Source organism: Paramormyrops kingsleyae, chromosome 2 (genome assembly GCF_048594095.1).
Source record: "Paramormyrops kingsleyae isolate MSU_618 chromosome 2, PKINGS_0.4, whole genome shotgun sequence".
Taxonomy (NCBI): Eukaryota; Metazoa; Chordata; class Actinopteri; order Osteoglossiformes; family Mormyridae; genus Paramormyrops; species Paramormyrops kingsleyae.
This window is the reverse complement of record NC_132798.1, coordinates 40,352,331-40,378,670: the sequence shown is the minus strand read 5'-3', so window position 1 is coordinate 40,378,670 and position 26,340 is coordinate 40,352,331. Positions and strand designations below refer to the sequence as shown.

At 44.6% G+C, this 26,340-nt stretch overlaps 1 protein-coding gene across 2 annotated transcripts in view; it reads right to left on the bottom strand.

Annotated features, from left to right (window-relative positions):
- Positions 1-315: 315 nt before the first annotated feature.
- Positions 316-26,340, bottom strand: part of ppil2 (peptidylprolyl isomerase (cyclophilin)-like 2) — a 40,964-nt gene continuing 14,939 nt past the window's right edge. For both annotated transcript variants that reach the window (XM_023838957.2, XM_023838958.1), the window contains 10 exons: positions 25,568-25,643; positions 25,131-25,237; positions 20,699-20,788; positions 19,788-19,821; positions 12,735-12,852; positions 12,262-12,318; positions 7,936-8,008; positions 3,659-3,721; positions 2,868-3,007; positions 316-989 (listed from right to left, as the gene is read on the bottom strand). In XM_023838957.2, the coding sequence (XP_023694725.1) occupies positions 890-989; positions 2,868-3,007; positions 3,659-3,721; positions 7,936-8,008; positions 12,262-12,318; positions 12,735-12,852; positions 19,788-19,821; positions 20,699-20,788; positions 25,131-25,237; positions 25,568-25,643 (858 nt within the window). In that variant the 3' untranslated portion in view covers positions 316-889. The remainder of the gene's footprint in view (positions 990-2,867; positions 3,008-3,658; positions 3,722-7,935; positions 8,009-12,261; positions 12,319-12,734; positions 12,853-19,787; positions 19,822-20,698; positions 20,789-25,130; positions 25,238-25,567; positions 25,644-26,340) is intronic.

The following is a 26,340-nucleotide window of genomic DNA, read 5'->3' as shown; positions in this document are numbered from 1 at the left end:
CCCAGACATTAAATTTCCGGGGAAAATCCCAGCATTCATGTGGAGACGCTTAACCTACAGCGGTTTCATGGAGTTATCCAACGATTCAATTTCAACATTAAAATTTCCAAATCCTCCACAGGAAAAAGTAATAAAGCTAAGGTTAAATATCTAATTATGGCTGAAGTTTCTAGATAAACTGAGCAAGACGCTAATATCTCCAAAACAGATTTACAAGTTTTATAATATAAAGCTTCTGTTCAAGCACTTCTGTCCCAGCAAAATGACTATAGTTGCTTAACTGATATATGGAAAAAAACAAATGTTACGCATCTCTTAGGCAGATTATTTTTATTGGAACAGAATTTACACAATTTGCTCATGGCAAGCAGGGAATTTACAGGTACATAAACTGGCAATTACCAGTTTATACATCTGATTTCCCAGCCCACTTGTAACAAAGGAAGACCATTGACTCATGCCTACTTACGGCAAGATGGCCTAAGTCCAGGGAGAGGCTAAACTGGGGTATTAATCACTCTGCAAGAGGCAGTGACTGCTAAGCATTACTGTGAGCCCTTTATTAAGTGCCTGCCCCACCACAAATGTACAGGATATGTCCATTAATCTGCCTCCTATGAATGCAGTGTGATTGCACATGTCTGATGAGGGTCTCTGATAGGCTGATGGCCTTCATCACTCCACACTGTTGACCCTGTATGTTAACTTCCCGCATCCCACAAACATTGCTATGAATCACTATATCACAGGACAGGAAGCTTTTTTGCAAAAGGAAATTTATTACATGCCCAGAAAAAAACATTAAACAAAAACAAAAAGAAAGACTATGCCGCTTCAGATTTGAAAGAATGTATAAAAATTACAAATGTTTGAGCTCGCACACTGTTGTCTACCAGGAGCTGAAGTCTCCAAAGCCACTCTTGCCCTTGAGCCGTTTTGCTGCTGAGCTGGTGGACGGTCTGTCGTCTTCCTCTGCTGCCGGCCTCTTCCTGAAAATGCATAGCCGCAGGACTTAGGAGTGACACATGCATACAGGGGGCGCCGCACCCTGCCGGGCCTCCTGACAGCACCAGCTAGACTAGACTGGGCGCCAGGAGGCTCCCTGTATGATCATCTCGCATTGATCAAAAGTTAACAACGCAGTTTTAAAAGAAAATATACAAGTGAATTTCCAAGGGTGCATTATGGTTGGCCCTTGGTTGGAGTCATGACCTTAAAATCCAACTAAATCCAACACGCTGCAGCTAACAGCTCTTCCTGCTTTATGTCTGGTTGGAGGTGCTGGCAAACACCTACCAGAGCGTTTCCTTTAATGGCTATGTATGTAAAAACAAACTGCTGGCAAAGACGAGCAGCCATATAGGCATTACATTATATTTAAGTACCGTTAACAGGAAACAGAGCTGCTAGAGAAGCCAGCCCACTTTATGCTGGAGCTGAATGTGGGCCAAGCGTCATTCTGTACTGGTCTGAACTGGAAAGTTTGTTGCTGAATAGCAACATAATATAGAACACCAGGTATCTGTGGGGCTTTCCAGAGGGGCCATTATGGAGGCCTGAATTTCTCTGAAAGACATTTAAAAAGCCATCTAATTTGATGCAGTGCCTGTCACTCACAGGTTTTTGGCATTTCTAATGGTAAAAACCAGTGCCGATGGGGTGGGGGTGACTGTGAGATCATCAGGAAAGCCTCCCCTTTGCTTCCCCTCATCAACGCTCTGCTCTGTTACCAGCTTTCCAGGGAAAATACCTCGCTGGCTCTGGGAGGCGCCTCCCTTCCTGGCCCCAGAAATTTCCCTCTTGGAGATCAAGAGCATGAAAACAGCGACCGCCTTCAACATCGCTCCTGCCACAGTGCTTAAGGTCCCCCAGACAGTAAAACTGGGGAGACCTGGACCTTCATGGTCACTTGAAATAAGTGCAACAGCAGGTACCATTGATTAAAATGTGTGGGGAAAGAACCCAAGAGATCCTCTGCATTTTGGATGCAGAAATGTTCAGGCTGCAGGCCTGTAGCACTGGATACTGATACAGAGAGAACCTCTACTCTTCATAAGAATGGAAGCAGAAATAAACAAGGCATTTAAAGCCCCCCCCTAAAATAAAAGAAATTAAAAAAGGGAACAAAGAGAAAAAACCAGGAAACACCTCCCTTAGCCTTCAGGCATCTTTAAAAATCCAATTAAAATGGAAAATTAATGGCATATAAGTTTATGGAAACAGGGATTGTTTTTTTAGCATGTGCTGGAATCTTGATATCTTTGATAGCGGCTATAAATTGACATTAACTGCCAAATGCACCAGAATGCGAATCAAAAGTTACTACAGGACCTACTTACAAACAGTTTGCTAACAGTTTTCCTAGAACTGGACTTAACACCTAATCTAATAAAGCAGCACAATTAGTAGTTTGATCAAAAGTAAGGAGATGATGTGCGTTTTACCTACGAATGTGGAGGAGAAATGATGCAGGCCCTAAAATAAAAGTGGCAGCTGATATAATGCAGGGCTGGGCCTGGGCCATCATGCAGCATGACGTGCAGGTGGCTGAGGTGACCAGATAGACAGGAAAGCCACCCGTCACTGTCCCAAGGGGATGCGGGGGGCAGCTCATCGGACCACATCAGCAGCTGCACTCTCCCATAATACCCTCTGTCAGGCAGCTCAGTTACAGGCCACAACCTGAAACCCTTACGCACTCTCCTCAGAATAGCCCAGGTGCAGTTATGAGCTTTTATTTATTGTCATTCTCTTGTCATTTCAGTCATCTATATGGTATGTAATGTGGTTGCTCTTTTGCCCTATCCATGCTCTGACGGTATTATGCAGTGATGAGGCTGGGACAGGTTTCGGCGGAGTGGCCTCACGTTGCAGTCATGTTGATGTACTTTCCCACTCCAGGCCGGAACACTTTGGGCTTCTCATCATCTTTGGCTTTGATTTTTACGGCGCTGGCCTCAGCCTCCTCCTGCTGCTTCCGTATCTCCTTCTCCCTCTCCTCAGCGATCTGAAAGAGGGAAATGTGGTGGTGATCTCCCATAAAACCTACTGACTTAGCAGCGATTCAAACCTGCGCAGATACCCTCAGGGCATCTGAAAAGGTCAGCACACTTTCATCAGCAACAATACACAAATGATTCATAAGCCATTTATGAGTATCTCCAGATAACCAGCACTGACACCCAGCCCTTCGGTTAACAGCCTGATAACCACAGGGGACTGAACATTATTTATTCGCAACTGTAATTAGCAAGACAGTTCAAGCTTATCTGGGAGCAAACATGCATAAAAATGCAGATACAGATGGAGAGGAGAGGAGAGGAAATGCTGACAGTCACATACACGCTGGCACAAACACCCACGCTGGCACAAACACCCACGCTGGCACAAACACCCACGCTGGCACAAACACCCACACAGGCACAAACACCCACACAGGCACAAACACCCACGCAGGCACAAACACCCACGCAGGCACAAACACCTGCGCAGGCACAAACACCTGCGCAGGCACAAACACTCGCACAGGCACTGGTACACACGCTGGCACAAACACCTGCGCAGGCACAAACACCCGCACAGGCACTAGTACACACGCTGGCACAAACACCCGCACAGGCGGACAGAGATGTGTGCGCTCATGCACACATGAACTCACCTGGGCATCTGCTTCCTCGTAGGGATCCACGAACACGGTGGCACTCAGGAGCTTAATCTCTGACTGGAATGGGGTGGTAACAAACGGGACAATAAAACTGCTGTCAGCCCGTGACTTTTCACAAGTGGGGCCGTGGACACCAGCGCCAGCAAGAAGGGGAAGCCTTTCCAGACAGCCGGCCTGTACTGCAGTGTTTGAGGTATCTTACAGCTAATCTTAAAGCTGCTTATCCTGACTTCCCCTTTATCACATTTACAAAGTGTAAGACAGAGATTCAATATCAATAATTAATGATAATCAATATTCTACTGACCACATTGACTACGGGGTCAAGGGGGATTGTTTACAGTCAAGACAAACTACTCGAAATAAGAACTACATAAGAACATAAGAACTATACAAACGAGAGAAGGCCATTCGGCCCATCGAGCTCGCTTGGGGAGAACTTAACTAATAGCTCAGAGTTGTTAAAATCTTATCTAGCTCTGATTTAAAGGAACCCAAGGATTCAGCTTGCACTACGTTATCAGGAAGACTATTCCATACTCTGACTACACGCTGTGTAAAGAAGTGCTTCCTTAAATCCAGTTTGAAATGTTCTCCCGCTAATTTCCACCTATGGCCACGAGTTCTTGTATTTGAACTAATGCTGAAGTAACTATTCGGTTGAACAGCATCCAAACCTGTTAGAATCTTATAGACCTGGATCATGTCCCCCCTCAGTCTCCTTTGCTTGAGGCTGAACAGATTTAGCTCAAATAACCTTTCCTCGTATGACATTCCTCTAAGACCAGGAATCATTCTTGTGGCCCTACGCTGCACCTTTTCTAAGGCCGCTATGTCCTTTTTAAGATATGGTGACCAAACCTGTACACAATATTCTAGGTGAGGTCTCACCAAGGAATTGTATAATCTTAGCATTACCTCCCTTGACTTAAACTCCACACACCTGGAGATGTACCCCAACATCCTATTGGCCTTTTTTATTGCTTCCCCACACTGGCGAGAATGAGACATGGAAGCATCAACATACACACCAAGGTCTTTCTCATAATCAGCTACCTTTATTTCAGTAGGTCCCATAAAATACCTGTACTTTATATTTCTGCTCCCTACATGGAGTACCTTACATTTATCTATGTTAAATTTCATCTGCCAGGTATCGGCCCAGTCACTAATTAAATTAAGATCCCGCTGTAGCTGCTGAGCCGCTAGTTCAGTATCTGCTACACCACCCACCTTGGTGTCATCTGCAAATTTCACCAGTTTACTGTATATATTGGTGTCTATATCATTTATGTAAATTAGGAACAAAAGTGGTCCTAAAATTGAACCCTGCGGTACCCCACTATGAACGCAGGCCCACTGTGACATCGAGCCTCTTATAACTACTCGCTGCTTCCTATCCGTTAACCAGTTATCAATCCAAGTCGCTACAGTTCCTAAAATACCTGTCGCTTTGAGTTTAAGTGAGAGCCTCTTGTGGGGAACAACATCAAAAGCCTTTTGGAAATCTAAATAGATGACATCATAGGCCTTCTTATCATCAACTTCCTGAGTAGCTTCCTCAAAAAACTCCAACAGATTTGTTAAACAGGATCTACCTCTCCTAAATCCATGCTGGCTATCCCTCAAAATGTTATTTGAGTCCAGGTAATCTACCATTTTCTCTTTGATTATAGCCTCCATAACTTTACCAGTTATACAAGTTAGACTGATTGGCCTATAGTTTGACAAATTACTTCTATCCCCTTTTTTGAAAATGGGCGTTATGTTGGCATGCTTCCAATCAGAAGGTACCACACCTTCAGATAAGGATTTTTGAAACAGTAATGTTAAGGGTCGGCAAATAATATCCCTCATCTCTTTTAACACTATAGGTAAGATGCCATCAGGGCCCTGTGATTTATTTATTTTGAGCTTAGCTAGGCTTTGCAAAACATCAGCTTCAGTTATATATATATTAGTTATAGACGATGTTGAATTAGTAATAAGAACTGGTAAGTTACTAGTGTCCTCGACAGTGAATACCCGTGCAAAACTATCATTGAACTCATTTACTATGTCAATGTCGTTTTCAATTATAAGACCCTTACTATCCTGCAGATTAGTAATTTCAGCTTTTAGAGCTCTTTTAGAGTTAAAATACTGGAAGAAACTTTTAACGTCATCCTTAGCCTCCAATGCGATCTTCCTTTCGACATTCCTTTTAGCTCGTCTAATGTCATTTTTTAATTCAGCCTGTAGATTTAGATACTCTTGCTTTATTATGTCATCATCAGTTATTTTCCATCTCTGGAACAAAGCCCTTTTCCTCCTTACTTTATACTTTATGTCCCTATTAAACCACCTAGGTTGCAATTTCCTAGATTTATTCTTGCTAGAAACAGGTATGAAGTCCTCTTGTACTTGCAATAATGTGCTTTTAAAAAATTCCCATGCCTCTTCAACAGTTTTGTTATTTAACTCCATCCAGTTCACGGTTTCTAGTTTTAATCTCATACAATTGAAGTTAGCCTTCCTAACATTATATATTTTTGATTTGGAGCTTCCCAAGCAGTATTCTCCCTGGAAGGGTGTGTTTGGAGGATCCTTAGAGATCGGGAAAAGTGTGAGAGACTCTGAGTGGGATTTCCCCTGGGGTGATGGGTTTTTTTTGTGTGGATACATCCTGAAAGATGGTTACATGGCAGTCAAGCGGGAGAATGATGGAACAGCTGAGGTATGAAACTGATTTTCAAACGTGAGGCACATTTCATGTCTCCCCTAAAGGAGGAGGCGTCCCCTGCAACTTCCTCCCTACTTACAACAAAAACACACCAGGATGTATGATCAAGCAGGTCACCGTTCCTGTCCAGCCATATCCCTGTTTGTTCTGACACGTATGCATCAGGTTTTCTGATAGATACAAACTCCAAGAAGCTCAACAGATCATTTATAAATTTTTGTCTAATTTTCCCCCATGTCCAGGGCCAACCTAAGGCCATTACATAGATGTGTGTTTAGTACATGTTAAATTCTTAACTGAAATCAACTAGTTATTTACTGAACAGACCTTGAATGGGCTAAAAATAGTGGATTTATATAGCCCATATTTAATTTAAGAGGCAGGTAAGATCTGTTAAAGCTCATCTGCTACAGGTCAATTACCAGCATCACATGAAATGATTAATGGGACAGTCATATATTAAGGCTTCAAAAGCAGAACATCACTAATTAAAACATCCATGGTGGAAAGAGGTTTGCTGTAGCACAGCTTAGAAGATGGATGGAAGGATGAGAGGTCGGCTGGAGAAACAGATAAATTGATTAAGCAGTAATTTAGGGGATTCCCAGAAATTCTCCAAGATAATATGATGGCCAACTCATGCTTGTGGACCCTGCGTCTGTGTTATGACTCACTGTTTACTTACTTATTACAGGAGTATAAATAGCATCTGTGATCTAATGTCCCAAAAGCAGATGTTGGCTGAATACATATGGCACACAGGCCGGCTACAGGGGGTCGGCTACAGAGGGGGCCGGCTACAGGGGGCCGGCTACAGGGGGGGCCGGCTACAGGGGGTCGGCTACAGGGGGTCGGCTACAGGGGGTCGGCTACAGGGGGTCGGCTACAGGGGGTCGGCTACAGGGGGCCGGCTACAGGGGGCCGGCTACAGGGGGGGCCGGCTACAGGGGGTCGGCTACAGGGGGTCGGCTACAGGGGGTCGGCTACAGGGGGTCGGCTACAGGGGGTCGGCTACAGGGGGTCGGCTACAGGGGGTCGGCTACAGCTCTGAACGTGCTGCGAGTGTTGGTGTCAGACACTATGGTTCCAGCACCTCAGAAACGGCCAATGTCCTGCGATTTTCACACATAACAGTGTCTAATGCTATGAAAAACAAGCAAAAAACATGCAGTAGCGGCTCCATAGCTGACCTTGTCAGTCTCCATTCCATCCATCCATTTTCTGAAATCGTTTATCCCATTGAGGGTTGCGGGGGGTTCGGAGCCTAACCCAGAGGCTACGGGCCCAAGGCAGGGAACAACCCAGGATGGGGCACCAAGCCATCACCGGGCACACTCATGCACCATGCATACCCATAGATAATTTGGTAATTCCAATTAGCCTCAGCATGTTTTTGGACTGTGGGGGAAAACTGGAGTACCTGGAGGAAACCCCACGATGACACGGGAAGAACATGCAAACTCCACACACATGGAACCCTGGCGGAGACTTGAAGCCAATTCCCAGAGGTGCTAACCACTAGTATGAAGTTAAGCACATAATGCCATACCTTCGGTTTGTCTGTTTTGGGGTCACTCTCAACATTCTCCATGGCCGTCAACGTTTCAAACCCACCAACAATTCTGCGAAAGAAAAAAAAAGAAGTACATTTCCTTAGCAGAGACTTTATTCAAAGTGCCTTTCAAAGATCAGATCTGTACCCTTGTTTACACAGCTGGATCTCACTACCGAGGCCATTACGTGTCAGAAACTGCTCGTGGGCCCCACAGGGGTGGCTCTCCTCGCATCGGGCTCTCGTGGCCATATTCCCTCTGTGCTATCATTTATCCTAATAACTGGGGGGCAGTGTGGCCTAACCCCACCCACATAGCTCGTGCCTGCCCAGACATCTCTCTCTCACACCCACTCAGGGGCCTGGAGGGCACTGTGCATCCGCTTGATACGAGCTGGAGTGCAGCACAGCTCATGCTGCCAGAGATAAGAGCCATTCAGGCTCCTCATATACGATGCAGCACAGCCCCTCCCGGTGGCCCTGCGCATCTGCCAGTTGCCTCGGCGACTGTTGCCAAGCAGACCCAGAATGATTTAATGATTTCCTCCAACCAGAGCACCGCTACCCCTGCGCATGCACCCCCACCCCCCGCATGCCTCTGTTGACACTGGGCCTATGGGGCAGGGGTGCTGTTTAAACAGGCACCAAGCTGCCAGTCTCAGGCAGACGCCAAATTCCTCCCTCACAGTGTGGGTTCCAGGCGTGCTGCCCAGGGCGGGGTGGGGGGTGGGGGGGTTAAGGGCAGGTCAGCTCCACAACTTGTCCCTTTATTCGCGGTGGGTGGAAGGGGTCAGGAATGTCGTGGGGGACGAGTGAGCAAGCGGGCGGGTGGACGGACGGACGAGGTCTTTGCTGAGGGATGGGGGCACACAGAGCCAAGCATCCGCCCAGACAGAGAGGCTCTGCTGTTCAGCAAGGAGCCCACATCACGGTGGGGGGGGGGAAATCGCAATACAGCCTGAATAATGCGCTCTCTCTTCCTGCCTGCCTGCTGTAATCAAAACAGATGACATCACTTGAAACTGCTCATGCTCTTAAAGGCAACTTACAATGTTTTTATTTTTCACAAGTTTTGTTTGTGGTTAATTTTTAAACTGAAGTCTGATACATAGCAGCCATTTCAATCCACTGATTACTTATACTGTTGGTTACAGTCTTTCCATCTACCATGATTGCTTATCCAGGACAGGATCATGGTGGCCCTAGAGGCTGTCCTAGAAAAGACAGGACCCAAGACTGAGGACAACCTTGATAGGACACCAGTTCATTGTATTGCACACAACAAACACAAAGCCACACACTTAGGATGACTTAATTTTAGAGACAGGATTATCTAAACTGCAGGTTGAGACCAGAGTACCTAGAGGAACAGGTGGAGAATATGCAACAGAACAGCTTCTAGAGAAGCTGGGGGTGGCAAAGGGCAACTGAATGGTAGAGCATTTTTTAGCAGAGCTCCTGAACCGCTATGCTTGTGCTGCTGCCTTACAGACTGATAATATGATGGCCAACAATAAAGCATAGAGGAGTTTACATTCAGTTTACTTCCTGTCTGCATTCCACTGGCAGTAAAAGCTGTAGAACATCATGTTCATGTTCACTAAGCCTAGCTAAACTCAAAATAAATAAATCGCAGGGCCCTGATGGCATCTTACCTATAGTCTTAAAAGAGATGAGGGATATTATTAGCCAACCTTTAACTTTAATATTCCAGAAATCGTTATCTGCGGGTGTGGTACCATCAGATTGGAAGAATGCTAATATAACACCCATATTCAAAAAAGGGGATAGAAGTAATCCAGCAAACTATAGGCCAATCAGTTTAACTAGCATTACTGGAAAAATAATGGAAGCTATAATTCAAGTGAAAATGGTAGATTACCTAGATGCAAATAACATTATAAAGGATAGCCAACATGGATTTAGGAGAGGTAGATCCTGCTTAACAAATCTACTTGAGTTCTTTGAGGAAGCTACAAGTGAAATTGATCACAAAAAGGCCTATGATGTGATTTACTTAGATTTCCAGAAGGCCTTTGATGTTGTCCCCCACAAACGGCTCTTGCTAAAGCTTAAAGCTGCAGGGATTTTAGGAACTGTGGCAGTTTGGATCAAAAACTGGCTAACTGACAGGAAGCAGCGAGTAGTTATTAGAGGCACAATGTCACAGTGGGCCTCCGTTCATAGTGGGGTACCGCAGGGTTCAATTTTAGGACCACTATTGTTCCTAATTTACATTAATGATATTGACACAAATACATACAGTAAACTGGTTAAATTTGCAGACGACACCAAGGTGGGCGGTGTAGCAGATACTGATCTAGCAGCAGAGAGGCTTCAACAGGATCTGGATTTAATTAGCGAATGGGCTGATACTTGGCAGATGAAATTTAACACAGATAAATGTAAGGTAATCCATGCAGGGAGCAGAAATATAAAGTACAGATATTTTATGGGTTCCACTGAAATAAAGGTAGCTGATTACGAGAAAGATCTCGGTATGTATGTTTATGCTTCCATGTCCCACTCTCGCCAGTGTGGGGAAGCAATAAAAAAGGCCAACAGAATGTTGGGTTATATCTCTAGGTGTGTGGAGTTTAAGTCAAGGGAGGTGATGTTACACTTATATAATTCCTTGGTAAGACCCCACCTAGAATACTGTGTGCAGGTTTGGTCACCATACCTCAAGAAGGACATTGCTGCCTTAGAAAAGGTGCAACGAGGAGCTACGAGAATGATTCCTGGTCTTAGAGGAATGTCTTATGAGGAGAGGTTAGCAGAACTGAATCTGTTTAGCCTTGAGCAAAGGAGACTAAGGGGGGATATGATTCAGGTCTATAAGATTCTAACGGGTCTGGATGCTGTTCAGCCAAATGACTATTTCAATATTAGTCTAAATACTAGAACTCGTGGCCATAAGTGGAAATTAGCGGGAGAACATTTTAAAACAAATTTGAGGAAGCACTTCTTTACACAGCGTGTAGTTAGAGTATGGAATAGTCTTCCTGCTAGTATAGCGGAAGCTAAAACCATAGGTTCCTTTAAATCAGAGCTAGATAAGATTTTAACAACTCTGAGCTATTAGTTAAGTTCTCCCCAAACGAGCTTGATGGGCCGAATGGCCTCCTCTCGTTTGTAAATCTCTCATGTTCTTATGCCCATGGGTACAGTTTGGCAGCTGATGGCGCATTAACAATTGCCCCCCCCGTTTGTTTGGTGGAGGGACAGCGATGTTGGACGAGTCACCAGCAATGCATGGGAGAGGTGCAGGGGACGGCCATCTCTCTACAGTGAGAGATTGCGCACGCTCATCAGGTGCCACCATTTAGGAACAATACCGGGGGGGCTTCCGTCTGATCACCCAGCTACTTTTTTTTTCCTTCAGTTAGCAGAAAATACCCTGCACTACATGTAATATTACTCCTGATTTGTACCATATGTAATGTGAGGCCTTCTTCTATAATGAGTGTAATACTGGAGCAGAAGGCATTACATGTAATACGAGGCCTTCCGTCGTGTAACACAATCGCACCTGGCTGCGGACGAGGCCTGCTGGCTATTATTAAGAGCAGCAACACCGTGTAAGATGTGTTCACAGGGTGAATTCCCGGTGAGAACGGCCACGGTGGGCGCCCCCAGCTTGAAACGTCAAGCAGGAGTCTCCTCTTAGGGGTTAAATAATGACAGACCAGGCTTCTTATGGCCTTTTGGAAAGCGACCTTCAGTGCTCTAAATGAGAAATTACTGTGCGAGAGAACGCCCCAAGATGCTGTGGGAGAGAACGCCCCAAGATGCTGTGGGAGAGAACGCCCATAGATGCTGTGGGAGAGAACGCCCCAAGATGCTGTGGGAGAGAACGCCCCAAGATGCTGTGGGAGAGAACGCCCCAAGATGCTGTGGGAGAGAACGCCCCAAGATGCTGTGGGAGAGAACGCCCCAAGATGCTGTGGGAGAGAACCCCCCAAGATGCTGTGGGAGAGAACGCCCCTAGATGCTGTGCGAGTGAACACCCCAAGGAACCCCCCCAGCACTGAACAGTCAAGCTGACAATCCCGCAGCAGAGGGATAAAATCCGGAACTGCTTTTGTTCTGAATTAACCAAACCCTGTCACTTCCTGTTATTCAGTCCTGTACTGTCCCATATGGGCTTTAATCAGGCACCACCTGAACGCTCTCCCAGACACGGTACTCCAGCAGCCCTGAAACCGACACCACTGTTATAGCACTGCACCAACAATCAGCCCTTAATTTTGCCACTGAAGTAACAGAGGTAATCCGTCCAACTCCCCCCCCCCCCCCCCCCATACAAGGAATATGACATACCTCCCAAAAACCGTGTGCTTCCTGTCCAGGTACGTGCAAGAGCGGAAGGTTATAAAGCTGCAACAAATCAAACATTTGTCAATAATTGTCAAGTGATTCAGATTATTTCAGTATTAACTGTACAGTTCAAATTGTCACATTTAAAAGGCACAACGTGGATAAGAATAATTACTCCTAACAAAATTTAATTCCATTAAGAGATTATATGTACACTGATGGCAAATTGAGAAACTATGAAACTGTACAGGATGGGGTGCAATCAGCAGCCCCCCAAACCTGCTAGCTGGGTCACCTGACCAGCATTCCCAAACAGAGATGAAGTATGCGTGAATAACAGGTTCAAATACAAAGACACTGTAGGCTCTACACAAGTGGCACTTACTCAGGTTTTGAGTTTTGTTTCTACATTAAAGCTCGCAGATGTTGTTAGAATGTCCTGGTCATGCCATGCAAACTGTAAATGACAAACTTACAACTGCGACTTGTTGGTGTTGGGCCCAGAGTTGGCCATGCTAAGGACCCCACGGCCAGTGTGGGACAGATTGGGCCGGAACTCGTCCTTGAAGGGCTTTCCCCAAAACGATTCGCCACCTGGATTCAGAGAGGGCCATAGAGGGGGAGATGCCGCAGGTAAACATGACAGGCCAGTATCATGGCTCACATTGTACCCTGCTGACCATAGACATGTTTCAGTGTTGCACTGGCACAATCACAAGTATCTCTCACAATTGTAGCTTATCTATGTACTAATTTGGGCCAGGAAAGTCAATATGTTAACGGAGTGTAATAAATGCATTATTAGTTTTTATAATCACATCAACAACACAAGCATTTTTTGACAGTCAAATGGGACAATAGCAAAAAAAAATTTATGAGGACCTATAATATACCTTCCTATGTGTAAACAACATGAGATCTTCAGTTGTGATGTTGCACAGAATCCCAAAATTCAGAGCTAAAATCAAAACCTTCAGCCTCACAGGGAGCGGATGGGGGGGGGGGTGGGTGTGGGGGGAGAGGTGAGGAATCACGGTTACTTGGTTCATTTCGCTTTAAAAATTTGCCAGATGGAAGCATAATTGCAATGCATATATTGTAGTAAGCAATATTTGCTTTTACTCCATTGAAGTCTAATGCCTTAAAAGGAGGGTCTTTCCAGTTACTAAGTGCACTTTCAATAGTTAACATGCTTCTGTTTTCAAAACCAATTGGCCAAATAGGTTTTTGATTTACATGACTCTATTTGGCTGGGTTCCCAAAATTTTACCACATAAAGGTAAGGTCCACTCCCCCCACCACCCCCTGCTACCCCTGCTAACATTTTCCACGAGTGGGAGTTTGGGGAGTCACGCAATTAAAAAGCATTTCGATCTGCCTGTTGAATTCATGTAAAGTTGTGATAAAAAAAAAAATCATTTGACATTCCCTTTCTTTTCTCATCTGTGCATCTAGCCTTTTTGAAAGCATTCAGCTTGTGCTTGCTTTTATTTGTTAATTTTATTCGTTACCTCAGAGTTAAATCATTAAATTCTAGTCACACCTGTATTTTATGTTGGTACAAAAGCCTCCTCTCTGAGTACGTCTCAGTGTGATATCGTCAGTACTAATAATTTACTTAAATACACACCATTAACCACCATGTATATGAAATTGGTCCAAGGATCTCAGAAAGCCCCACAAACATTTCAAAACTTTATAAGTCACCCTAAAAATAAAAACCAAGTACTGGAAAAACAAAACAAACAATTTGACACAGTGGCTATCACATCACTGCTAGCTACGCCAATCAACCTACTCTGTGCTCAATTTCTCCACGTCAATGACCTTTTTCAGCTATACTGTATAACTCCCCAAACGCCAATCACATGTGGAGGGGCCCTTTCTGCCTGGTAATCTCAGTTTTACAGCAGCGTGCCGCTGTACACCTTCTCCTGGTGACATTTGTGCATTATTTATGGCCGCCCTGGCATTTTGCTTCCAAACACGACCCTCGATTAAAAAGCTGCAGGGGATTGGCTGAGCAGCGGCCAGACGAGCTCACCTTGCAGCAGCAGAACAATAAGAATATGAGTCATTATAAAAGCAAACAATGAAAACGAGAGAATAAACATTTCATCCCCGAATATGACTTTTCAGATCAATGGATTAACCTTTTCCTTAAGAATTATTTCAAATAAAATGAACCCATACATAGTCAGTGAGGTAAAACCTCTCTTCCTCCATACCGAAGCACCAGGACATCCAAACCATAACGGAAAGGAAGCAAAGAGCTACTGGCAGCACGGATACGGCAGGCTCGTATCGAGGAGCGGCGGATTAAACGTGGGTTCACGTGGCGGCACGCCTCTGATTTATGTGCCGCAATTGATGAAAGCGCGAGTGCGGCGATGTACTCTTTACATTTCAAAAGCGGGGATCATTTTTCAGTCTGGCATGTAAATTACACATAATTACAAACTGTTCTGGTCCATTAAATTCACCACATGGTCCCACAAAATGAGGCATAAGTGAGACTTATTTTAGCAAGATACCTTTTCTGTGATGGTGAACTACCATGGTGAAATGCACTGTAACCCTGAGAAGTGTGAGGGAAGGTGTGCACTGATCCAGGCTCCACACCGCATATGCATGGTGTACTGTAACAAAGGCTGTCCATAGCATGTGAGCAGGCAAACACAGAAAAACAATGTATGAATATTGGAGGAGGCCAGACAGCTTCCATACATGTCAGTCCTTCTTGGAATGCTGTCATACGAGACCTGGCCTGTGTGTAGAAGGATATTGGAGCATATTATTCAAGGAGAAAAGCTTCCAGTTCCTTGTAGGATGATGAAGGTAAACGTCTACTTTCTGCTCCAGAGCTTCTCTAAATGGTCACTGACGTTAGGTTCTGGTGAGTAGGAGGGCGGCTGCTCCGGAATCTGTTTAGCAGAGAGCATTGGGGCATTATCATCGGGGAGGAGTATCTGCACGGGCCGCACCTGGTCCTGCAAGACGGCCTCATGCTCCCTGGCCTTTATACAATCAGGCAGGGTAATCACTGCACCTAATGATCTGCAGGAGAAGGCTGCTCGTCCCAGCAGACAGCGAACATCAAAGGCTTCCTTTGTCTTCCTGTAAAGCTTTCCAGATGTAGGACCAGGCCGAAAGGTGACTCAGACCCTTTTCTGTGACCCAGGCACTCTGTTCCTCACACCAGGCTGTGTGTTTCTGAATGGCAGCCCTCTGCACTCACATTAGTGGTGTATAGCAACCATCCTATAAAATGTGCTCCTATCCCTGTCGGCACTTTTCAACTTGAGAGCATTGCTCCTCCTCATTAATATAATTTATCCGTATTTGGTATACAACGTTCCCCTTGTCACACTGAATAAATTTTGCAGTTTTTATGAATCTGCAGCTTGATGACTGACTCTTTCGTTAACTTGGTACGTTGACTAATGTTGCTTTGAAAACATATCAAATTGCTGACTGTTAGACACATAGGGCTAGTGGTTTAGCTAGAACATAAGAACATAAGAACATAAGAAATTTACAAACGAGAGGAGGCCATTCGGCCCATCAAGCTCGTTTGGGGAGAACTTAACTAATAGCTCAGAGTTGTTAAAATCGTATCTAGCTCTGATTTAAAGGAACCCTTGGTTTTAGCTTCCACTACAATAGCAGGAAGACTATTCCATACTCTGACTACACGCTGTGTAAAGAAGTGCTTCCTCAAATTTGTTTTAAAATGTTCTCCCGCTAATTTCCACTTATGGCCACTACTTCAGCTAGTAAGTTTAAGTCCCTTTTCCATTGTTTTGTCCACCCATGTTATATGTATTATAGCAATACAAGTTTCCCTACGATTGAATTTAAGGCTCTTAAAAGGATGAATGTAAAATTGCAGACAAGATAAAAAGTGTCAAATGAAATGCAAGCGTGTGCATCTTTGTCGGTGAAATCACAGGGAGTGTGCAGGTGGACAAAGAGGAAGAGCACAGGCTCCTAATGGTCTGCATCACAGTGCTGATCCAGTGGCCCTGTCTTAGCCCTCAAACACCTTTCGGTATCATGCTGCTGATCCAGTGGCCTTGCCGTAGCCCTCACACACCCCCCTATGCACCCCCATACACACTCCTTTTTTCAGTAGGCTCACAGCATCCTCTAAGCAAAGCTGATTAAAACAAATCCTGCTCAGGAGGGGACAGAAAGGACATGGTGCCTGCAAACAAGCCACCGCTCCTGTTTATGCACCAATCAGCACAATACCAACACCTACATATACCATCCCATCATGCATTTTGGTTCAAGCAATCTAAACTGTTAAGACGACCAGAAAGTGAATGCGACTCCCTGCCCATAACGAGCACATTGCAAGTGGTACATTATTGAGAATATATCAGCTAGAAATGCTTGTGATGAGAACAATACAGGGTCAGTCTTTGGGGATAAAATGCTGGCCCACCGAATTGTTTAATTTCCATCCATCCATGTTCTGTAACCATTTATCCTATTCAGGGTCACAGGGAATTATTTAATTTGCAATTTATGAATGAACAAAAGCTAAAGATGACAATTGTATAATCAAATCACCTGTTTATTTCAAAATATTGTTGACCAAAACTGCAAAACATTAAGGAAAGAGCCTTAAATAAATATATTTCCAAATGTCACTTAAGAAAAGTATGGATTTATGGTGTCCGGCGTTATTTAAATGGGACACTGGGGTATAAATAAGGGGGGGAGGGTGAGCAGCACGCTGCCTGGAAGGAAAGGGGGAAAGTGAACGAAATGAAAGAAAAAGGAGTGGAGCAGAGCGAGCAGAGTGGAGCAGAGGCCAGGAAGCTGCTGGGGGACGTCCTGCGCCCTGCCCACCACCGGCACACATAGCGGCAGATGCCAGGCAGGCAGGTGGCCTGCGAGTCACGCAGAGCGGGTGCTGCCCGTGTCTCTGAGGCCCCCTGCAGGACAGGTTGAGGCATACCATGCACATGTACCACTAAGCAGCAACTGACGAGGCAGAGTATGATTGTAGAAAGATTACTTGTTAAGCAACTACACTAATACTGTAATAAATTAGAAATGGGAGCTGTCAGCTGCTCCGCACATCTAAGCTGTACTCATCCCTCACTCACCAACCTGTACAACTTCTAGAAGTACTGAATGGCTCACCTAGAAGTGAAAGTCAATAGATTTACCGAAAGATGCCCCGAGTTCAAATTGCGATATGAAGGACTGAAACTGGGAGGGAGCAAAAACATAGATCTTCTGGGGCAGAGTCCTGCACGGGTCCACTTTTGGAGACCTGCACCCGCCCGCACAGTACAGCACCACACCCGCCCGTGCACCCGTGATTATTTCAAAGTTAAATCCACACCCGCCCGGACCCGTTAACATTCCGCTTGATACCGCTTGCATTATTTTTTCTATGCACCTCTCAACGTGACAAGGGCTAGGCCTACATGAGTTTTGAATTGAAACGAAAAAGTCCGTTTAACACAAAATCAAATCAGATAGATCTAAGCTATCCATACTGTGACGAGCGCGAAAGAGAGAACACGACGACATGCTCCAGGCAAGGATTCAGACGTGTATGTGAATGTTTGTCGAGGCGGTTATCTAATGGTGCGTTCGTTTTTCTCTTGGAACTCGGAAATTCCCAGTTGAGTGACATCACATCCGACAATCTCCCGTTCGAGCTACCACATCTCGGAACAAACATGGCTGCCTCCATGAACACGCCGCTGTGTGTTGTTGCTTTATATTTTAGCAGATTTGGGGTGAGATCATTTTTTCCGAGAGACAAACAAACAAGAAACACGAACTAGTTAAACCACATTATATGCTTATATGCTTAGTATATGCTTTTCTTGTTTTGTCCGGTTCATTTTGTGTTTAAACGCTTAAAAAAAAAAAAAAAAACCATGGACCATGTCCTTTATGACCACAGTGTACCCAGCTTCAAATGACTACTTCCAGCAGGATAAAGCTCTATGTCCCAAAGCTCATATCATCTCACACAGGATTCTTGAACATGACAATGAATTCATTGTAATCAAATGGCCTTCAAAGTTACCAGATCTCAATCCAATAGAGCACCTGTGGTGGAGCTGGAATCCAATAGAGCACCTATGGTGGAGCTGGAATCCAATAGAGCACCTATGGGACGTGGAATGCAGCAACTGCATGATGCAGTCATGTCAACATGGACAAATGTCTCTGAGGAATGTTTCAAGCACCTTCTTGAATCTATGTCACAAGGAACTAAAGCAGTTCTGGAGGAAAAAGGAGAACCACCCAGGTACGAGGAAGGTGTACCTAAGAAATTGGCCGGTGAATGTGTGTGTGTGTGTGTGTGTATATGGATGCACATTTTTGTAATTATTACATTGTGGTTTTTGGTCCCCAGATCGATAGCCACAATATTAGAAAAATCTGTGTGCAAACAAAAAATTAAAAATGCCTTTTAGTCTTGTATTTCGTTTTGTTACTTATTGTTAAAGGTTAGGGCTGAGTATGGGTGGTCATGATTGTGATTAGGATTATGCCCACAGATGAATGGAGACTCTCATCCATTAATCTTCTCAGCATTCATGGCATTTCCTCCACTGATTTCTGTACCTTTTTGTACAGTAATATGCCAAACTAATAACTGATTAGACAGTGCAGAATAATTAAGCGGATGCTGCTTATCAGCTTTCTTCTGACCTGGACTAAGTCTGTGAATAAATCAACCTCCACTTGCTTTATTTTACCTACTCAGCAGGAGCAGAACATAAAGCTGGTAACTTTAGCATCTTGTAAGTTCCTAAGTTGCAGGGCCGCCAGCTTCTGCACTGGCCAGGTGCTCTACTGCTGCCCGGCTGCTGTGAGCCTCGCAGAGGATGAGAGATGGCTGGACCCCCCCGGTCTCTGAGCGCTAAGGCGTACACGTCTGCAGCGCTGGCAGTGACACCATCTCCTCTACTCCTCTACTGCCAATGCTCGTTCACTCGCTGTATCCTCTCAGTGATAGGCTGGGGAGGTGGGGGGTATGTAATCTGAGGGGGGGGGGGGGAGGTCTGGTGTAGAGGATGACGGAGACGAGCACTGCGTGCTCACTGACACGTCTGTCCCTCACATAAACCCAGGACAGCACCTGCCCCCCCCCAGGCCAAACTGCAGCAATGCAAACACCTCACAATAAAAGCCGTGACATAAAAGGTGAAACCCACCAGCTTTACGTACATGTGATAAAAAGGTTGCTAATTTCACACATGTACACATTTATATTCCAGAAGCACCTCTCCCTTCCAACAATGTCATGCAATCAGTTCGCAGCTTTAAAAAAAAAAAAAAACTTAAAAGTAAAAAACAAAATGTGCCCCAACCCCCCAAGTATGTGCCCACTGAAATACCCATAAGCAGCAGTGCTTGTGTACACTGGCAAGGTTTCTCTCTTTATAACACATCAGGAGAGAACCTTTATAAAGGCCCTGTGTTCCATCCACTACTGCAATATGAATTCTTCAGGCAATGTTTATACAAATATGATTTCATCTTACCTGTCCCCAATCCAGTAGGATCCCCTCCTTGAATCTGGAATACAAAAGCACAAATTCCTTAACTAGCCTTAAAACACAGCACCTCCTCAACCCCTCTGGAGCAGGTCATCATCATTCACGTCTACCTCAATGAGCACGTCATTTCACTCAGAACCCATGTCCATCACTTCTGTTAACTTCTATTATATTTAAATAAACTCATCCGATGACTGTAGATTAATTAATTAATAAACGACTGGATGAGCAAAGGATGCTGAGGATGCTGCAGTTTCCCTGATTGACACTGCGCCCAGTGAGCCCACTGGAGCATCTCTTAATAAGCCGCCTGACCACATGCGATTTGATACCGTGGTACAAGGTGCGGGGAGCAGCACAGTGAAACATGTTCCTACTGGAAGTATCTGCTGGACACCAAAGACAAAAGGGTGCCAACCCAAAGGGAGGTGGGGGCCAGGGGCACACAGGCTCGCCTAGGCAGAGCAGCACAAGGCCAGCTGTCAGGAGCTGGCAGCAAAGCCCCCCCCCCCCCAACCCGGGGCACATCCCGCCACGGTGAAGTGAGAAATCCAGGATGCAGCACCTGGTAGGCACTAATTAGGCACCGCCGGCTGTCGGCCAAGGTAACAGTTATCCTGCAAGCGGCAAAGGATATTCAGTGAGGTGGCTTTTGCGATGATTTGATAAAGAACTTGCAGAAAACTCTACGGTGAGCTGCTGAACTTGCGGAGACTCCATGGATCGGGCTCTGCAGTGCGATGAATGAATCATACCCCGCTTGGCCACCAAGACACACTACGAGCATCTCCCTCACACGAGGGACGTCTGCTAAAGAAGCTAAATCATCTCATGGAAACTTATTACAGCCTCAATTATATCAATGCATATTACATCTCCCATGACTGGCTACTTACCATGAAGTTGCGTATGGATCTATGGAAGATGGTCCCATCATAGTAGCCTTTCTTGCAGAGTTTGATGAAGTTCTCACCAGCTTTGGGAACCTGATAAATGAAGAGCAGGACGGTGAAAATTACACTGCAGTTAAGGCAAAACTTATTTGAGGAGATACTTCTGAAATTTTTAGAAGGCTTTATTCAACTTCCAGGATGAAAGGTCTGAAAACAAACAAAACTATTTTCTGGATGGGTTCTGTACTATGGAAAATCAGATGAGCTCAGTTGTTCTGTTGGAGGACAACATTCCCAGTGTTAGCGTTTTGGTCAGTGGGCCCATATTATTGAGGCAGCTGGTGACTGATGATTTTATTTTTCCTTTGGATTTCAAACATTCAACTTCACATGAACATAATTTTTTTCTGCTCTCGTGTGAACAGCTTGTAATCAGAGCCAGGGAGGCAGCCTAATGACTCATGCAAATCTAATGACTTCACTGGCATAATGAAATAACCACAACAGGTAGAGCCCAGAGCCAGTGCAATAAAAGGGCGAAAATACAGACTGAACAGAAGATACTGGCTCCGGCTGAAAATCATTATCATCATCACCATCACCACAAAGGGATACCTGCGAACAGAACTATCAAATGAGGCAATAAATGATTCATTCAAGCAAATGGCTCCTCATTCAGAGGCAGAAATCCCAGCGCGACCGTGAACACCTCCACCCAGCCCGACATGCACCCTAGGTGTGACTTCACACAGAACAGTCCAGCCAATGGTCATATAAACTCCTTCTTCTTGGGAAATTATCTAAGATCCCAGCCACTTCTGCTGACAGCATATTAAACAGATTTGATTAAAAACATGATCCTTTGCTTGTGCCTAGTCTATACTGGATGTGTGGCTGGAGAGGTTGACTTAAGTTATATAGAAATGAGTGTTATAAAAGCAGCCTTAAATGGTTAGTTGAAGATGTACCTTTTGTATGCACCATCTCACTGCTCATGCCGTTTAGGGTCATGAGCTGCAGACACCCAGGATAACAGGGCACTCACTCACAGCCATACACAAGAGGCAATTAAGCGATAGCAAAGCCAAGTGACCCAAGATGACAAATGCGGAGGGGACGGCGTGGAAGATTCGAACCGGCAGCCGGGGAGGTGCAAACCAGAAATGACCCCCCACTAGTCACTGTGTTACCCCACATTGAAAAGTTATTCATGACAGACACGGCCTAAATAGTCCAAAGCCAACAGCAAAACAAAAATACACCAAATCTGTATTTCATCTATATGATGAAACTGACCAAGGATTTAAAAAGTCAGTTTCAGTTTATGGCAGTTTGCTGATCAAATTAAAGAAAAACTTTATGCTAACAGTTAATAAAAGTTGCACAAAAATGATTCATTTTCATGCTTTAGGGGGAAAAAAAAACTATCCATGGCTACAGCAGGGTTGTACTAGTCATAAATAATCACTTTTTACTTCTGTGGAGACTCGTACATCACATTGGACAAGAGCGTCAGCTGATTATATGCAAGTGTAAAGAGAGAAAGCAACTGTAGCTCTCTGATGCATGAGTGCGTCGGCAGTGGCTGAAACGCACGGACATGTCTGTGGTACACGCCGCATCTACACTAAATTCAACTACGCTATAAACATCCAAAAGTACTTTTGCCCTTGGCTGATTAAGGTTTGTGGGGGAAAAATGTAAAGCATAATTTTTAGAAAGCATACATATTTCGTTGGCAGGCATATATAGGACCTGGCAAAAATTATGTATGAACTAAATATAGGTAGTTAAAATGAGCACATACTGCTAGTGTAAATAGTGTAATTTTTATTTATCATGAATACATGCATCTGAAAATCATTAAATGTATTTTATTAAATAATTCTAAGCAATTAAGAAAAAAAAACTACATGAAAATGGCAAAAGTGATGCTTTCCTTATTTGTCAGTAACACCAGGAACATAAAACCAGGTGCAATAAAGCTGAACAAATGCAGATCACTAGATCACAGAAAAAAATATTCAGAATGGAAGCTGGGGCTATTTTCTAATCACTAGGACTTCCTGTTTTTATCCTAATTGGACGCTGAGGGAGCCAATCGAGGGAAGTAACATTCCACCAAGCAGCTGGTCACCAGGGTAAGGAAAGCTGTATCTATGACAGCTAGCTAGGCAGTTATTGGTCTATAAAATGTAGTGAGTGTCACACAAAGAGCTTGCCCCTTTTTTCCTTTTTAAACCGAGTAGTGATGAGAACACAGAAATTTGATCAGCTGGGTTTTTTTCCAGGGATATAGGAGGTACAAGAGAGCCTCACAAATGGAGGCTGATTGGGCGGCCCAATGACTGGCACAACCAGCCTGGCTTTGTCCCTCAAGTGAGGCTGAAAACACACTTGCTGAAGGGGCTCATTTTTATTGGTGAATAATAAGATGACCATATTAGCTGCTTGACCCCACGCACAGGGCCAATGGGCACCAATGCTTTGTGTGTCTTATGGGATGCCATTTTTAGTAGAAAGATAAATAGGGTGAACTTGGGGACAAAGAGATATGAAAAGACTCCATGTAAATAGGCCACCTAAACAAGTTATCTGTTCCTGCCACCTGTGCCTGAGAAAGGACCACCGTGGCATGAATTATACGCCAAACAGAGGGCGGGCTGGGAGATCTGCCCGCTCTGTAGCACCAGCCTGTACATGGCCGGGCACACGGGAGTTAGGCTTAGCGGCTTCCATTACCGCTGCCCGGGCCATGATTTCTCCACGATGCCACCAGCGGAGATGCTCCGTGTTGATGGCAGGCGACGGAGGGCACAGCAGCCACACACACCCAGTGCACAGAGCGTTCATTAATAACAGAGTAGGTTAAAACACGAAACCCTGCTGCACTTCATCTGCCCACCAATCCATCGACAATGACCTGGGGCTGGGATACGTACTACCGGGATACGCAGCGATCAGGAAGTCACAGAGCAAGATGCACACTGAGCTCCCAAAAGCCCACAACAGCGTGCATTACAGACATACAACAGCTGTACATGAATACAACAAAACAGAATAAGTGCACCATTAATCACTTACCTAATCCTAATTACTCACTCTAATCACGCCCAGCACTCTGACGAGAAAGGGCGAGAGACAGCCCTTATGTCGCACATTTAAATCAAGGGAGCGGCAGCCACAAGCCCAGTCTAACTTAAAGGGAAAAGGAGTCATTCCCATTTATACCTGTTCATTCCTAGGAAATTTGTGAAGAACAGAACTAAAGAGAGAGCATAACTAAACCACAATGTCATCCAGAGCACAGAAATGTCATTAACACAGGTCGGGGGAGGATGGTGCACGTGGACAAGAAGGCGATATGAGCTCTTTCTTATGGGGGCAGTATTGATTAAACACATGCAGCAAAAGAAACAGGGAAGACACAAAGACGTTAAACAGATTACTTGCCAATCGAGAATTAATATGCAGCCCCCATAAGAAAGTGCTCTTATGGCCTTCTCTTTTCTTTTTGAAAATTTTAATTGTTAAATTAAGTTCAAATTAAAATTATATACATATTAAACTGACATGTGTACATATGACTGGACACATGAATCTCACTAATTTTTCATAGCCATCTAAAGAATTTACTGGTTGTGTTTCAAGTGACCTTTTAAAAATTACATGATTATAGTGAAACTTGTTACTTGTGTACTGGGTGTGTAAAACAAGACAGACAAGAATGCATGGATTCTAGATTTTGACGTAGCTGCTTCTTACACACGCAACTACAAAACGAGACAAGCTGGTTTTAGTGGATTTTATGTATTAGTTCCACTTATGAAGAAAAAAAAAACAACAAAATTGCTTGGTCATTTAAAAAAAACACCCAAGTAACAATGCTGAGAGGGGAAGCGAAGAATGACGCACTCAGATCCACAGATGGAATGGATCTTTGGAGAAGGATGCAAAAAATTGCTGTATAATTATATTAGCCAAAAAGTAAGGCTAGGATATCGAAAACATAAAATGTGAAGTGGATCTGTTCTGTCCCGAGGCTTTTCATTACATTAAGAAACCGGTAAGTGAAAACCTTTATAGCCACACTCAATATACAATGTCTCCCAAAAAACCATTTCAATCAATTAAAAATAAATCGAACAAAATAAGGGCCGAGTCTGCTGACAGTAAGCAGAACGTCTTCATTCCTGTGGAATGCCATGTTAATGCACCTTTTGGCTAGTCTGCATCAGAGCAAAGAGCCCCATGTGAAGAGCTGCGGGTGAAGGCGGTGAGCCCAGTCCACAGGTGCCGCCTCGAAGGCAGAAATACAGCAGCCCATCCCACGGAGGTTCATGCTGATCTAACCACAGCAAGTGTCCTGGGCTGGAAGCTGGTGCTTATCTGCATGGAGATCACGCCTCTCTGGTGATTTTCCCGGGACTGTTACCTTGTCACAGTGCAGCTCGAGGTTGAGGTCGCCCTTGTTGGTATGAAGGCGAATGTAACCCTTCTTCTTCACATACTGGTAGCGCACAACGTCATCTGCGATCTTATCTACAGAGAGGAACACAGGTATCATCGGTCCTGCTATCTGATACTGGTGTGTCTCTATGTGCTTCAGGAAGGTATTCAGCAGGAGATGCTGGCATATTCATTGACAGCCTGAGCCCAAAAACCGCCTGTTCATATTTCAGAACAGGTAGCACAGTTTTGTCCTACTGTTTAATCAAAACAAAATATCAAAAATCCTCATCTAAGTAAGTAATTATACCACTTACTAAGTTACACTGGATACTATGCTATAGAGCTCAGCAGCATTTTCTCCAGACTGATTCGGAGTGTTTAGACTCGGGATGCACATGGGTGTCGGGCAGTAGGACTTACCTGCTTCGTGAGTCGTTTGTGGGGTCATGGCAGTGGAGGTGAAAGAGGCCGACACCCGACCAGTGGAATAATGGGCCTGGACAGAAGAACACACACCATCCCATTACCAAATATAAAAAGACCAAATACCCAATGGACAGATGTGTTTTTTATAAGCCTACTGTTGAGAGGGAGGCAAAAATACCCACCAAATGAGATTATTAGTGTATGTAAATCCAGCCCAAAAGCAAATCGATGATAATCAGCACTGATACTGGGGAGGGTCCCCATACTGAAGCAGTTCATTGTACTTTTTGTACAGGGAGTAACTACTTGTAGAAACTTTGTCTTAATTGGCCTTCCTGTTGAAGGTTCTGGATGGCATGCAGTCAGGCGGGCAGGAGCACTGTTCACTCAGTGGGGATGTGGCTTTCACCCCAGGGCCATCTAAATGGCTTCCTGGCTCCCTCCGTCTCCCTCCAGCAAAATAGGAGCGACCGGTAAAATAGCACAATTTCCTGCTGTTGCTAAATTCACACTGATTAGAAAAGAGTTTCCTGAAACAATGGTCCGGTCACTCCCTTAGACTAACTCCACAATGGCACAAATGTCCCCAGACAGCACATGCTGCAGGTCCACAAAGAGCAGCAGCGTTAATGGAGACATCATTAATTATGGTAATGAACCAGGTGCTATCCGGTACAAATGCAACTCAATGCAACACAAGGAGTCCAAAAGAAAGAAAAAGGATTTTTAGTCAGGTGCTGAACCACTTTACGCTCCACAGAGAATAT